General features: G+C 41.1%; 1 protein-coding gene across 6 annotated transcripts in view; it reads left to right on the plus strand.

Annotated features, from left to right (window-relative positions):
* LOC308597669 (proprotein convertase subtilisin/kexin type 5-like) overlaps positions 1–12,934 on the plus strand; it is a 176,652-nt gene that overhangs the window by 138,679 nt on the left and 25,039 nt on the right. For all 6 annotated transcript variants that reach the window (XM_081213612.1, XM_081213613.1, XM_081213611.1 and 3 more), the window contains one exon: positions 9,728–9,831. In XM_081213612.1, the coding sequence (XP_081069738.1) occupies positions 9,728–9,831 (104 nt within the window). The remainder of the gene's footprint in view (positions 1–9,727; positions 9,832–12,934) is intronic.

The raw sequence follows: 12,934 nt of genomic DNA on the forward strand, positions 1-12,934 counted from the left end.
AGCTTTGGCAAAAATGTAAAATTCTATTGTTATATAATACTTGGAAAGTCTCTTACCTCACTATCGGATGCATGTTTACTCAGAAGAACTCCCACTGTGTTCAGTGAGCTTACTGCCAGGTTAATGTGCATTGGATTGATGTCTAAGGCTGTAATCCTATACAAACTCGCCTCGGAACAAGTCTCATTAAACTCACTTCTAAACAGGCATGTATGGGATTGTTCTGTTACTTCAGTATAGCATACTTTAGAAGAAACCCTCTTGTTGATTTTATTCCACCTGCTTCGCTGCAAACCACGAGGTAACAGCCCAGTATACTTTCTTTTATTTTGAGCAGGAATAACAGAGTAGAAAGCATGGTGGGGCACCTCCACTCACCTGACCCCTTGTTGGTCAAATAGCTGCTGCTTAACCGGAGGTAGAGGTGGAGGAATGCCAGATTGACTCCACAGGTATACTGCACCAGCCTTGCCACTACCTCATGCCTCTACTTTTTTGTAAGCAGCAGCAACCAACTAGAGGTCAGCTGTGCAACAGTGCCCCACCATGCCATCTGCTGCTGGAAGCAGACAAGGAGCATTCCATTCAAAAATGTTGTTCTTGATTCGTCTATATTTTTTGTTAAGTTGTAGGTGAACATATCAGACGACACAGCAATTCTTCAAACAGCTCTTGATTATTCAGAGGCCAGAACAGAACTGAATTGAGGGATTCAGTCAGCCTGCTTATATAGAGCTCCAGTACCATGTAACTGTAACAATTTTCTAAAACTATCAAATCACTGAACATCACTGAACATCCCTTATTTGCATAACTATGTACAGTATCCCCCTGCTGGCCCAGGGTGAGAACTTCAGTACATAACATTTTCAATGGAGTAAGCTCCATTGAATACAATAGGACTTGCTTCTGAGTCTACTTTTTGGAACTGGGTGTTTCTTATGGGCACTGATGCAAAAGCAATTGTACTCAGTCTGCTCAGCTCCCCTTGCATTCTACATCTTCTGCCAAATGCTTCACACTTCGTTTTAGGTAGGTGAGGGGATATAATTAACTATATTTTATTCCCCTACAGACTCACTTACCACTTGTGGTTAAAAGTGTGGAGCCGAGCAGAGTTTAAATCCCATCTTAGGCAGTTTAATTAGAAGCATAAGAATTAGCTGTTAGGCTGATCTCCCCTTTATTACCCCATTTATCAAAGAAACATGCTGCAGACTGAAATGTAAGTTTAAAACATATCGTTTACTCACAGTTGAGTATTTGTATTTAGCAGTAACTGAAGGTAAAATATTTGTGTTTGCCGCAAAAACAGCTTCAGGCATGTGGCTGATGCTAGAGCAGTTGGGGGCACACCCTCCTTCTTGGCTGGCTGGAGAGAGAGTGTGGGGGAAGGAAGGAACGGGAAATACTTCTTTGCTGCTTCTTTCCTCCCGGAAGAGGAGGGGAAATATTATCACATAGAGCCTTTTCTACCATTTATGTTTCTGTGGTCTGAGTCAGCCTATTAGCAGTAGAACTCTATGGTCTTAACCACTTCACATGCTAACTAGCAAAAAACATTCATTGTTAGATTTGACTGAATAGCTCCCACACTTTTAATATTCTGCTTTGTTGTTTTTTCATGGTGGCATTTGGAAATAGTCTGCTTATCCCAGCCCTCTTGAAATCACGTGTACCTTCATATTCTGCTGCTGACATGCTTGTACAAAAACATCTCTCCTTAGGACAGATGACACCAGCAGCCTAAGGATTCATTTTTGAACCTGCCCATTTAATACACTGTCTCTAGTCTGAATGTGTGACCCTCTAAACAAGATGAGCTGGTTGTTGCTGCTATTCCCAAGTAATTGAGCCCTTTGGTCAAGTAACTGAGCCTATTAAGTTTGCACAAATAGGGACCTATGAATAATTCAGAGGATAGGGTGAAAGCAAAGAACTCTTTATTCTTCTGCCCCCTTCCTTTCCTTTGAAAAAAAATTACCCATTCCTCCCCCCCCCCAGTTCTTTCAAAAGAGAACAAAAAATTCTCTCCCCCACTCCATTTCACCATGCAAAATAATCCTTTGAAGGTGAAAATTGAGATCTGAGGATATTCTCTGTTGGGTATACATCCTGAGACCTCAGTTTACGAACCCTTTTTTGGCCCAAGGCATCATTTTGCAGTTGCAAGTGTTAGACACAATTCCTTAACTGTGGGGGGGGGGGGAGAGGAGGCAATTGGAGCACCTTTTACAGGTTTAGATTGATACGCTAGGTGATTTGGCCTCAGTTCGTCATGGACTAGTGCGTCTAGACTAGACTACTGCAATGTGCTCCATGTGGAGTTTGGAAATTTCAACTGGCACAGAATACAGCTCCCTGGTTATTGGTGCAAATAATGACCATATGACACCATTACTGAAACAGTTGCACTACTTACCAATGAGGTTTGGGGCTCAATTTCAAGTTCTGGTTTTAGCTTTTAAATCCCTATATTGTTTTGGACCAGATTACTTGAAGGACTTCGTCATCTATATTTTTCCATTTTATGATAAACTCAAACACAATCTGGTTTACACATAAAAATATGAAATTACAAAATTAAAATACTTAATAAAACAAAGCATGAAAATTTTATGTCAAGTAGCACAGCAGACGTATGCCACATTATGCAAATGTAAAGGCAATCAGCCATGTTCTCCAGTAAGGTGGGGACTGTGCACACTTTCTCCAGACATTGTTTGGAACAGAAGTGAGCTAATTATATATATTTTCCACTTCTAGTTTTCCAAATTTACTATCTTTATAAATCCTTCGGGGACATCCTGAAGAGTGAGGGCAACTCCCTATTTCACCCCCCCCCACACACACACACCCCTTGCTCATTTTTATTAATGCTAAACATTCTGGAGTGCACAATCCAAAAGCAGTAAGCAAATGCTGATGAGACATTTGGGGATTCTTTTCTGGTAAAAAGATAGTTTGGTTTTTGAAATGTGGCCAGTAATCTATCGGTATTGGTTATTAGTCTTGCTAATACATTTTTTTTCAGCTTTCAAGAGGCTTAACAAGAGGTTAACAACTATCTCTAGGGAGGTTAATTGAGTGCTGAATCAATTAAGATTAATGAGTTTTTTCTCTGAGTCAGTGATTCGCCTCGGAAAGGATGCAACTTTGATATATTTTGTATCTTTCTAGAAAAAGTGCTATTTTTCTAGAAAAAAAGGTGCCAGAACTGAACAAAAACCCTGCATCTACTTTATTCTACATACCTTTAAAGGGGGGCTATCCCTGCACATACCACATAATTCTGAGTCAGAAAAAGCAACATGTGAAGCAACTCTGAAAATCATGTGAGTCGTGGTGGTGTTAAAGGGCCAGTAGTCCTGAGACTCACACATAGAAGGGAAACAGCATTGGCAAACAACACTGTACATCTGTGTTTGAAATTAACAGATCCCTTTTCTTCTAAGGCAGCTACCATGCTCCGTGAAAATGTAACCCAGGGCGAGGAGTAGCCTCGGTACTTTGGATTTGCCCCATGCTCCATATATGCTGAGCAATGACTTCTGTGGAGAGTTACGTTCTGAGAGTCCATATATTCAGCCTGCAAATTTAATCAAACTGAAGTTCATTAATTCCTTTTTTCTGGATCAGAGAAATGCTGTGGATGTAGTGTATATTGATTTCAGTAAAGCTTTTATCAAAGTCCCCCATGATATTCTTGTGGAGAAACTGGTAAAATGTGGGTTGAACGAGGTAACTGTTAGGTGGATTTGTAGCTGGTTGTCAACTTGGGGGGGGGAGTGACAAGTAGGGAGCCACAGGGCTCTGTCCTGGGCCTGTTGTTCAACATCTTTATAAGTGACTTGCATGAAGGAATTGAGGGGATGCTCACAAATTTGCAGGTGACACCAAACTCGGAGAGGTAGCTAATGCCATAGAAGGCAGAATCAGAATTCAATATGTCCATAACAGATTGGAGAACTGGGCACAAGCTAACAAAATGAATTTCAGTAGGGACAAATGTGAGGTTCTGCACTTAGACAGGAAGAACCAGATGCACAAATATAGGATGGGGGGCACCTGGCTTGCTAGCCAGTACATGTGAAAATGATCTAGGGGTCTTGGTAGACCCTAAGCTTAACATGAGACAACAGTGTGATGCAGCAAAAAAAAAAAAAAAAAAAAAAAAAGGCTAATGCTATTCTAGGCTGCATCAACAGAAGTCCAGATCAAAGGGAAGCAATACAGTGGTGCCTTGGTTTGCAACCATTTTGGATTACAACCACGTCAAACCTGGAAGTGTGTGTCCCTTTTTTTGGATTACAATGCATTTTTATTTTTATTTTTGGATTACAACCCCTTTTGGGGGGGGAGGCCCCACTTGTGAAAGCGTGCCTTGGGTTACAACCTGTTTTGGTTTACAACCAAACCTCCAGAACAGCAAGGTACACCAAGGTACCTCTGTAGTACTACTCTATTCTGCCTTGGTCAGACCACACCTGGAATACTGTGTCCAATTTTGGGCACCACAATTTAAGAAGCATATTGACAAGCTGGAACATGTGCAGAGGAGGACAACCAAGATGATCAAGGGTCTGGAAGCCAAGCCTTATGAGGAATGGTTGAGGGAGGTGGGTATGTTTAGCCTGGAAAAGAGGAGACTGAGAGAAGATATGAAAGTCATCTTTAAGTGGTAGGTCCATTGTGTGAAGACGATGGCTATTTGGTGACAAAGAGAAGGTGGAACTACTCAACACCTACTTTGCCTCTGGTCTTCACCCAAAAGGAAAGTGATGCCCAACCTGGTGATAACAGGATAAATGATGTAAAGAGGAACCTGCAGCCCAAGATAGGAAGAGACTTCAAGTGACAAGAAAAGAGATTCCGACTAAACATTCAGAAAATCTTTCTGACAGTCAGAGCTGTTCGACAGTGGAATGGTCTCCCTCAGGAGGTGGTGGACTCTCCTTCCTTGGAGGTTAAGCAGAGGTTGGGTGGCCATCTGTCATTTATGATCTAGTTGAGATTCCTAGATGATCCTTGGGATTACTTCCAAGTCTATGATTCTATGATTCTTATTCCCTACACCCAGTGCTCCAGTGCAAGAGGTGTTTCAAATAATTAGAGTCCTCCTTTACATCAGAATGCAGGATAATGATCCTGGTTGTTAACAAACAATAGTTTTGACTGACCACAGTTTTCCCAGTTTGGGTGTAACTTGGGAGTAATCCCAGATTTGAAAGTAGAAGCCTCTTTCTCCATTCTCCGCCTTGTGACTGTGCTAAATGAGACAGGGGGAGTACATGAGCCCGAGGCTCATTCCTATGATGCTAGAAACTCTAATTTAGTTCTGCATTTGAAACAGCCCCATATATTACAAATTAAATGAATACAAGAACCTTGAACCTGGTCTGACAACATAGGAATAGCCAGTAGAATTTTTTTTAGCACTGGTGTTACATTCTGGTGGTTGTCTGTCCCCGCCAACTGTTTAGCTGCCGCATTTTGCACAAGCTGGAGCTTCCCGACCAGGCGCAAGGGTGGCCCCACATGGAGCGATAATCAGCTCTTGAAGTTACAAATGCATGAATCTCCATGGCCAAGAATGGCCATAGTAGCTCTAGCTGATGAGAAGGATTGATCCAGGAGACTCTCAAAAGAACAGCAGCAAAAAGTACGGTAAATGCTTGAATTTGCAAACGTGCCAGAACCCAATTTTATTTTTTGAGAAAATCGGTCACAGCACAGCTAGGCCCTCAGTTCATATGCTGCTCATGCCTACTTCAAATGTCGGGTGAAATATAGTTATTTAAATTAAGAAAATTTAAGTTGCATATCTAGTAATTTAAACAGTAAGTAAGTAGTTAACATTGGAGAAATTAATCAAAATATATTTGTTAATTAATATTAGTTACAGTAATTTAAAAAATGACTGTTGAGCATGCAGGAGATTAGTAGGCACCACAGTGTCCTCTAGTGACAGCAAGACTTAACGACAACTCAGGTACACACAGTGACAAGGGGGACCCTGGAGAAGCTAGAGGGGCCTGGCTGTTCTTCAATAAGGACCAAAACAGAATGGCCACCACAGTGGAAATTATTGAAAAATAGGACTCTCTCTTGTACTTTCACCAAAAGGAAAAGTTATATGTCTCTGTTCTGCGCTTTGTACTGCCAAATGCAATCTATGTTGCATTAGTGAGATTTGTTTCAGGGTGGTCTTGCTCAGAGTTTTTTAATCCATGCCCTTTTGCAGCTATGGTAATTGGAACACTGTATTTTAAAATGTTTGTGAATTTGCACATATTATGTTTGTTCAGATTTATTGCCACATATACAAATAAGAAGTTATGTTATGCAATCAAGAGTGTTGATTTGCTTTTCATTTCTTGATTTTTTTGGTCAAAGGGAAAGGGGAGGGGAAACCTTTGATCACAAACCAGCTCATTCCCATAAGTGGTTTTTCTCCCTTTGTGTTGGGCACATTGCAGGTATATTTAATAAGAGCATTCACTAGGGAAATTATGTTAAATAGTGGGTAGACATAGCAGATGACGCAGTGATTTCTCCAAAGCAGCTCTTTATTTGCAAGCTGGAACTGAACTGAACTGCAAACAGCTCAGCCGGCCTGCTTTTATAGGCAGCTGGCTGTCAACATTGTAGCAACAACATCCCAGGGTTTCCCGCCTAAAGTAACTGACGTGGACCTGAGTGAAAACTATATACACGATACTCCTGGTGGCCAGGGTGAGAACTTCAATATATAACAAATTATTGTTTGGATCGGGTTTAATACCACATAGGAAAGAGAAAATATTTTATTAAAATCTTGCATTTGAACACATAAACATTGTTGGACAAAGTGAGGCTTATGCTTTGGCATTTGTGTTGCTAGTTTGTAGCAACAAAAGATAATTTTATATATTTAAAGCAATAAGTGATATCTCCTATGTACAGTGGTACCTCGAGTTACAGACGCTTCAGGTTACAGACTCCGCTAACTCAGAAATAGTACCTTGGGTTAAGAACTTTGCTTCAGAATGAGAACAGAAATTACACACCGGCGGCGCAGCGACAGCGGGAGGCCCCATTAGCTAAAGTGGTGCTTCAAGTTAAGAACAGTTTCAGGTTAAGAACAGACCTCCGGAACGAATTAAGTACTTAACCCGAGGTACCACTGTATTTTATTGCAACATTTCCCCTGGAAATTATTAACATCGTAAACTTAGTATGCATATTCATGGCCTCATTCTGTTTCCAGTCTGAACCTGGCAGAGAGTGGGAGCCAGATGCACAAAGAACTGGTGGAATCAATGTCCTTTTGTTGCCTAGGGGAATCCTAGTTTTACACAAAGGCTTTAATGTTTGCATTAATTTTTGCATGTGCATTGATTCCTCATACTTTCATTTCTAGTTCCCTGAATCTGAAGTTTATCATCTTGATTGATATCATCTTGATTCGCTAAAAGCGAAGTGGCACACTCTCCTCAGCAGTAACACAAAGCACTTATTTCTCCTGACCAAGTTGAATTTTGAAAATCTCACAGATTTAATCTACAGCAGAAAATAACGAATGGCAATGCTTGCTTTTGTATAACATATCTACACATGCAATGTTTCAAAAAGTGAAACTCTTTGTCAGACCATGTTGTCTGGAATATATTAAAATGGATTAGGAAAATTACAAATTCAGCACTGTCGTTTGAATAGCAGGAGCATAAAGTTATACTTCTTTTGTGTCTTCCCAGAATATTCACAGTTCACCTTTTTGAAAGTTTGATGATTTGGGGAATGTTTCCAAGCCACTTTTATTTGTATTAGTGGGAACATGAGAGCATTTATACACCAACAAAGAGGCAAGCAGTTATAGATAGAAATTTGGCAGGCAATGATGAGTACTTGAGCTTTCATTTCCTACTTTTATTTTGTTTAATTTCCATATTTGTGAAATCAAGCATTATTTGAATCTTCTATGGTACATTTTATTGTTTAGTTGTAGGATTGGAATGCATATAATATTACCATTATTATTAAAAAATATTTGAGGAATTGCATGTGAAGTATAGTAGAAAATCTTTATGTGTTTTATTTTAAAGTGTCCAACAGCTGCATTTGTCCCAGTGCTATAGGTTAATTCTGTTGTAGGAAGAATATGGGTTCCGTTAAAAATTGAGCTGGACAAAAAAACTTTTGAATTATCTGTGGGAATTGGATGGTTATTTTGCCTGACAACTTAATCTCATCCATATTACTATTTCAATTCTTTTTACTGCTCAGATGCTTCTAGAGACTGGATTTCCCCCCCCCCCCAATCCTTGTGGGGGTTTTTGTGGGTGATCGACACATTGATGTACTAACATGAAAGTCAAGGATAACCTGGACATGAACTATACTGATTGCTGCTAATTCAAATGTATTAGCAGACTCAGCAAAGGAAAAGGGCAGCAAGACTAGTAGTTGTTGCTCATAATTCCATTGCTAACAGAAACCACAGTTAGACCTGAAAGCAATCATAAGTTGCCTATTATTTCAGTGCTCTTGGACAGATAAGTAGTCTTATCATTTAGACGCTACAGAGTTAAGCATTCTATAAATTGTTTAAATAAATAAAAGAAACAATTATTTTCTTCTGTTAGTTTTTCTAGAGATTAAACCAGCAGGGTTTAATGAAGCCACAAGCCTCTGGAGCCATGCTATTCACTTTAGATGGGAGCAAAGGTGAGGGTGTAGGCAAATCTCGTACCAGTCTGGAACACTGTGATGTGGTGGCACTGAGGCCGGCATGGCCCCTACTGCTCTCTGTCCCCAGAATGCCCCATTATGGGATTTTCTGCAGACTCCACATCAGCAGTGTGACACTGGCATCGCTCTCTGGTCAGGGTCAGGGGAGATCATTAAGACATCAGCAAGTGGTTGGTGGGGAAAGTAGTTTAGGAACCACTGGTAGATGATATAGATAGATAGATAGATAGATAGATAGATAGATAGATAGATAGATAGATCAGTGTTTCCCAACCACTGTTCCGCGGCACACTAGTGTGCCGCGAGATGTTGCCTGGAGGGAGGCGGGCGAGTCGGGCGGCGAGAGGCGGAGCGGCGGCGGCGAGGAGAGGCCGCCCAGCGCGGGGCTCTCGCCGTCTGCCTGCCTGGCTGCCTGCGAGCTCGGCGGGCAGCGCCTCCGTCCGCAGCGCCCGCCTCGCGGGTCTCATTCCCTGCCCCTGCCAAAGCTCACCCAGCCAAGCCGCGCTCTCCTTCCTGCCTCGCTTTGCTGCCTCCTCCCCCCCACCCCCAAAGCTTGGAGGTTCCCCGGCAAGGGGGAGGAAAAAAAATTGAAACTTACACTTTCGTGCGTCCCTCCCGGCGTGACGCTGCGCGCTGACGTCACGGGGCTGTAATGGTGGTGTGCCTCGAGATTTTTTTCATCAAACAAGTGTGCCTTTGCCCAAAAAAGGTTGGGAAACACTGAGATAGATAGATAGATAGATAGATAGATAGATAGATAGATGATAGACAGATGTTCTTCCTGTAACTATGAACCACTTCATGCTTGTAAAAACTTTTCTGCCCTGAAAATTATGAAGATTGAAATTTATTGCAGTCTTTTAATGCTGTATATTGGCTTGAATACTTTGAGAAAGGTTTCTGTTCTCTGCTTAGAGACACTCTCCCCCCCTCCCTCTCCTCCTTGGGCTTTTCTTATTTTTTTGTTGTAAAATGACTGTTCACTGTCTTTCCCTAGTCGACTACTGACATGGAGAGATATACAGCATATCATTGTAAGGACTTCACGGGCAGGGCATCTGATTGCTAATGACTGGAAAACCAATGGGGCTGGTTACAAGGGTGAGTATTCCCTTCCTATTCATCATTGCAAACCCTTTTTTCCACCTTCCAAAAGAGAAAAATCTCATATGCTTTGCCTGCCAGTTAGAGCTATTCTATTTTGATTAATAAGATAAACAAGACCATGAGGTTAAACGTTTGGGAAGTCTGCCTCCATGTGGCTTTACCAGCCACTTGTATCATGTGGCTATGCCATATGCAAGTTAGAGGAAACCTGATTGGAACAGTTAATATAGGTTGATTTTGGAGGCAAAAATGCTCTTCAGCTAACTCTTAGGCTGGGAAGCCTAAATGTGATTTTTAAGCCTGATGTTTAGCATAGTATTTACAACATTATGATTTTTTGAAAGTAGTGATCAAAACAACCCTTACCTAGAAGTAAGTTCCTTGAAATCAGTTAGACATATTTCTATATTATAAATTTAGGATCATGGTATAAAACAGGGATAGGGAACCTGTGGCTGCCCAGATGGTGGACTCCAGCTGCCCTCAGCCCTGGCCACCACGGGCAATGGACAGGAATGATGGGAGTTGGAGTCCAGCAACTGCTGGAGAGCCACACGTTATCCATCTCTAGTACAAAGGAAGCTAACCAACACATAGTTCCAAGTTCAAGTGCACCAACAAACTTCAAGATGTAAACTATTAGCTGTATGCCACCATTCTGCCAAAAAAATAAATGACATCATTTACCACATTTGCAGAAAGTTGTTTTGGTTTTTTTAATGGTAGTCCTGGGGAAAATATTTGCCAATACAATATTACTAAGCTTATATGATATTTCCTTTATGCAATTTGTATGGATATTTAATTTCTGAATAACAAAAAAGCATATGCAGTAATTTAAGAAGGAAATGTGACCCTTTCACCTTTGGTTCCTGAAAACAATAAAACTAAAATGGGCTGCATGCAAGTGGTGGGTGAAGTCAGGCAAAAAAGTGGGTGGAGCAATAGACGGGACTCTTACCTTTGCCTGGTGGACTACAGTGCAGCCATGCAAACGTCCTCTATCCAGGCAAGCAGCAGGCATTTCAGGACACATTCCAGCCCGCAAAAAACAGGCCAGGAAGGTGCAAAGCATGGCCAATTGGGGGAATGGCCTAGGGAAGAGACATGGCCGAGGGAATGTCCTGGGAGCTGGGTAGAGAGGCCACGAGGGCCACATTTGCTCCCCAGGGCTGAGGTTCCCCACCCCAGATGTATGCCATCAGGCAAGACTTGCCAGCTACTTTTCTCTGGGCATATTTTTTCCTCTGTGCCCTATCTTGGCTCGGTATCATAAGCACAAAAATATATAAAATGGCAGGGCCGGAGGAAAGTACACTGTGCCATATTATGTGGGATATTGAGGCACTATTTTCATGTGGGATTCATTCACATGCTGGCAGATTCAGATTGCACAAAGTTGATTTAGAGTTCTTGGAACAACAACCCCCCCCCCAAAAAAAGGACCCAATCAGACCTTTTGCAATAGGGGAATTGACTGGAAAATGCACTGTAAAGAGTGAAGTAACAATTGCTTAGCACAGCATCATATAACCCTGCAAACAAATCAGAATGAATGTTCAAAAAACAGCCGATGTTGTCTAACCAAGCAAACTTTGTGCAAACATATCAGGATGAATAAATAGGTTGTCAGGAATCAACCAAATTCTTTGCATCACATTTTGTTTTCTGTATGTGCTCATACATGCTAATATCTAGAATACTATTTTTGTCATGTTTTCTGCCATAGTGGCAGTAATTTATGAAATCTATTGTATTTTACAGTATTTGTCAATATGTATATATGTGAAACATTGCAATATTCATATGCACTTGCAGTAATTCTGTGTCTTTTATTTTAAGCTGCTTAAAATAAAATATACCAGCCATCTGGTATATGTCAACCATATTTTAGGGTGGGGTTCACACACACACACACACACACACACACACACACACACACACCCCACTGCCTGATTAATGCCATAGATGAAGGGATACCAAGAACAGAATGTGACCTAACAAAATTGTTCTATAACCTCATGTTGGATTTGGAAAAGGGGAAAAACTAAATGGCCCCCATCACTGTGGAATTGAGGAATCAACTTTAACCCAAATAAAAAGAATAGTTTTAAGTAAATTAGTTTGGCAATGAAAGCTGAGCAATGGTTCCAATAAAACTGTAGCTCTCTCTAAACCTCTTGTTAGTTTTGGATCAAGGAAAAGCAAATGATTTAGATTAAATAACAATATCCAACTTTGAATTTGATGTGAGAGGGGGGAGAATTGCACACTGCTGTTGGCAAGAATGGATCGGTACTTTACTATTGCACATGGCAATATTTCGTGTAATATTTCACTATTGTCCTCAACTACAGCCAAGAATAACAATTAAATGCCTGTTTTTCATAGAACGAATTACTCTGATCAGACTGAGTTTCTTGTAGAAATGTACCATCATTCTCTTGATGGCTGAAACATATTTCTTCCATGACATGTTCTTACTAAGGCTTATTTGAGAAATTAAGGAAGCAAGCTTCTAAAACTGATTTAAGCTGCAATCCTAGCCCCACCTGCCTTGGAGTAAACACCATTGAATTCAGTAGGACTAACTTTGAGTAGACATGATTACTCTTGGTTACACCTTCCTAGGGATTCTATAGAACACTGTGGGACACTTCTGGGAAAACACGTTTAGGATTTCACTGTAACACAGGATGCGGGAGAACTGCCTTTTTCTGTGAAAAAATGAATAAGAAGCAAGTAGGGAAATGGAAAGAATGCCTTTCTTTTGAAAAGGGAAATCAGAGGAGTAAAACAGCAACAACCTGAAGGAGTCTCAAACTCAACAAAGAGTCAATGAGAGCTGGCACCTGAAAGTGGGTCAGCATGCCTTTTCAGTGGGCTGATTAACTTGCTTGCATGGCAACGCCGTGCCTCAGAGCCGTTGCTCCTGCCGATTTCAAGCCAGAAAACAGATGGAAAGGGCTAGAAATGCACCCATTGCTCCCCACAGGAATGGGAGATAAATGCGTGTGCGTGTGTGTGTCTTTATATTTGCTCCAGCTATGCATGTTGGAGAATGGGCTGCTAGTATTCACTATGACTATTTAGCAAA

This window comes from Podarcis bocagei, assembly GCF_964188305.1.
Source record: "Podarcis bocagei genome assembly, chromosome: 11".
Taxonomy (NCBI): domain Eukaryota; kingdom Metazoa; phylum Chordata; class Lepidosauria; order Squamata; family Lacertidae; genus Podarcis; species Podarcis bocagei.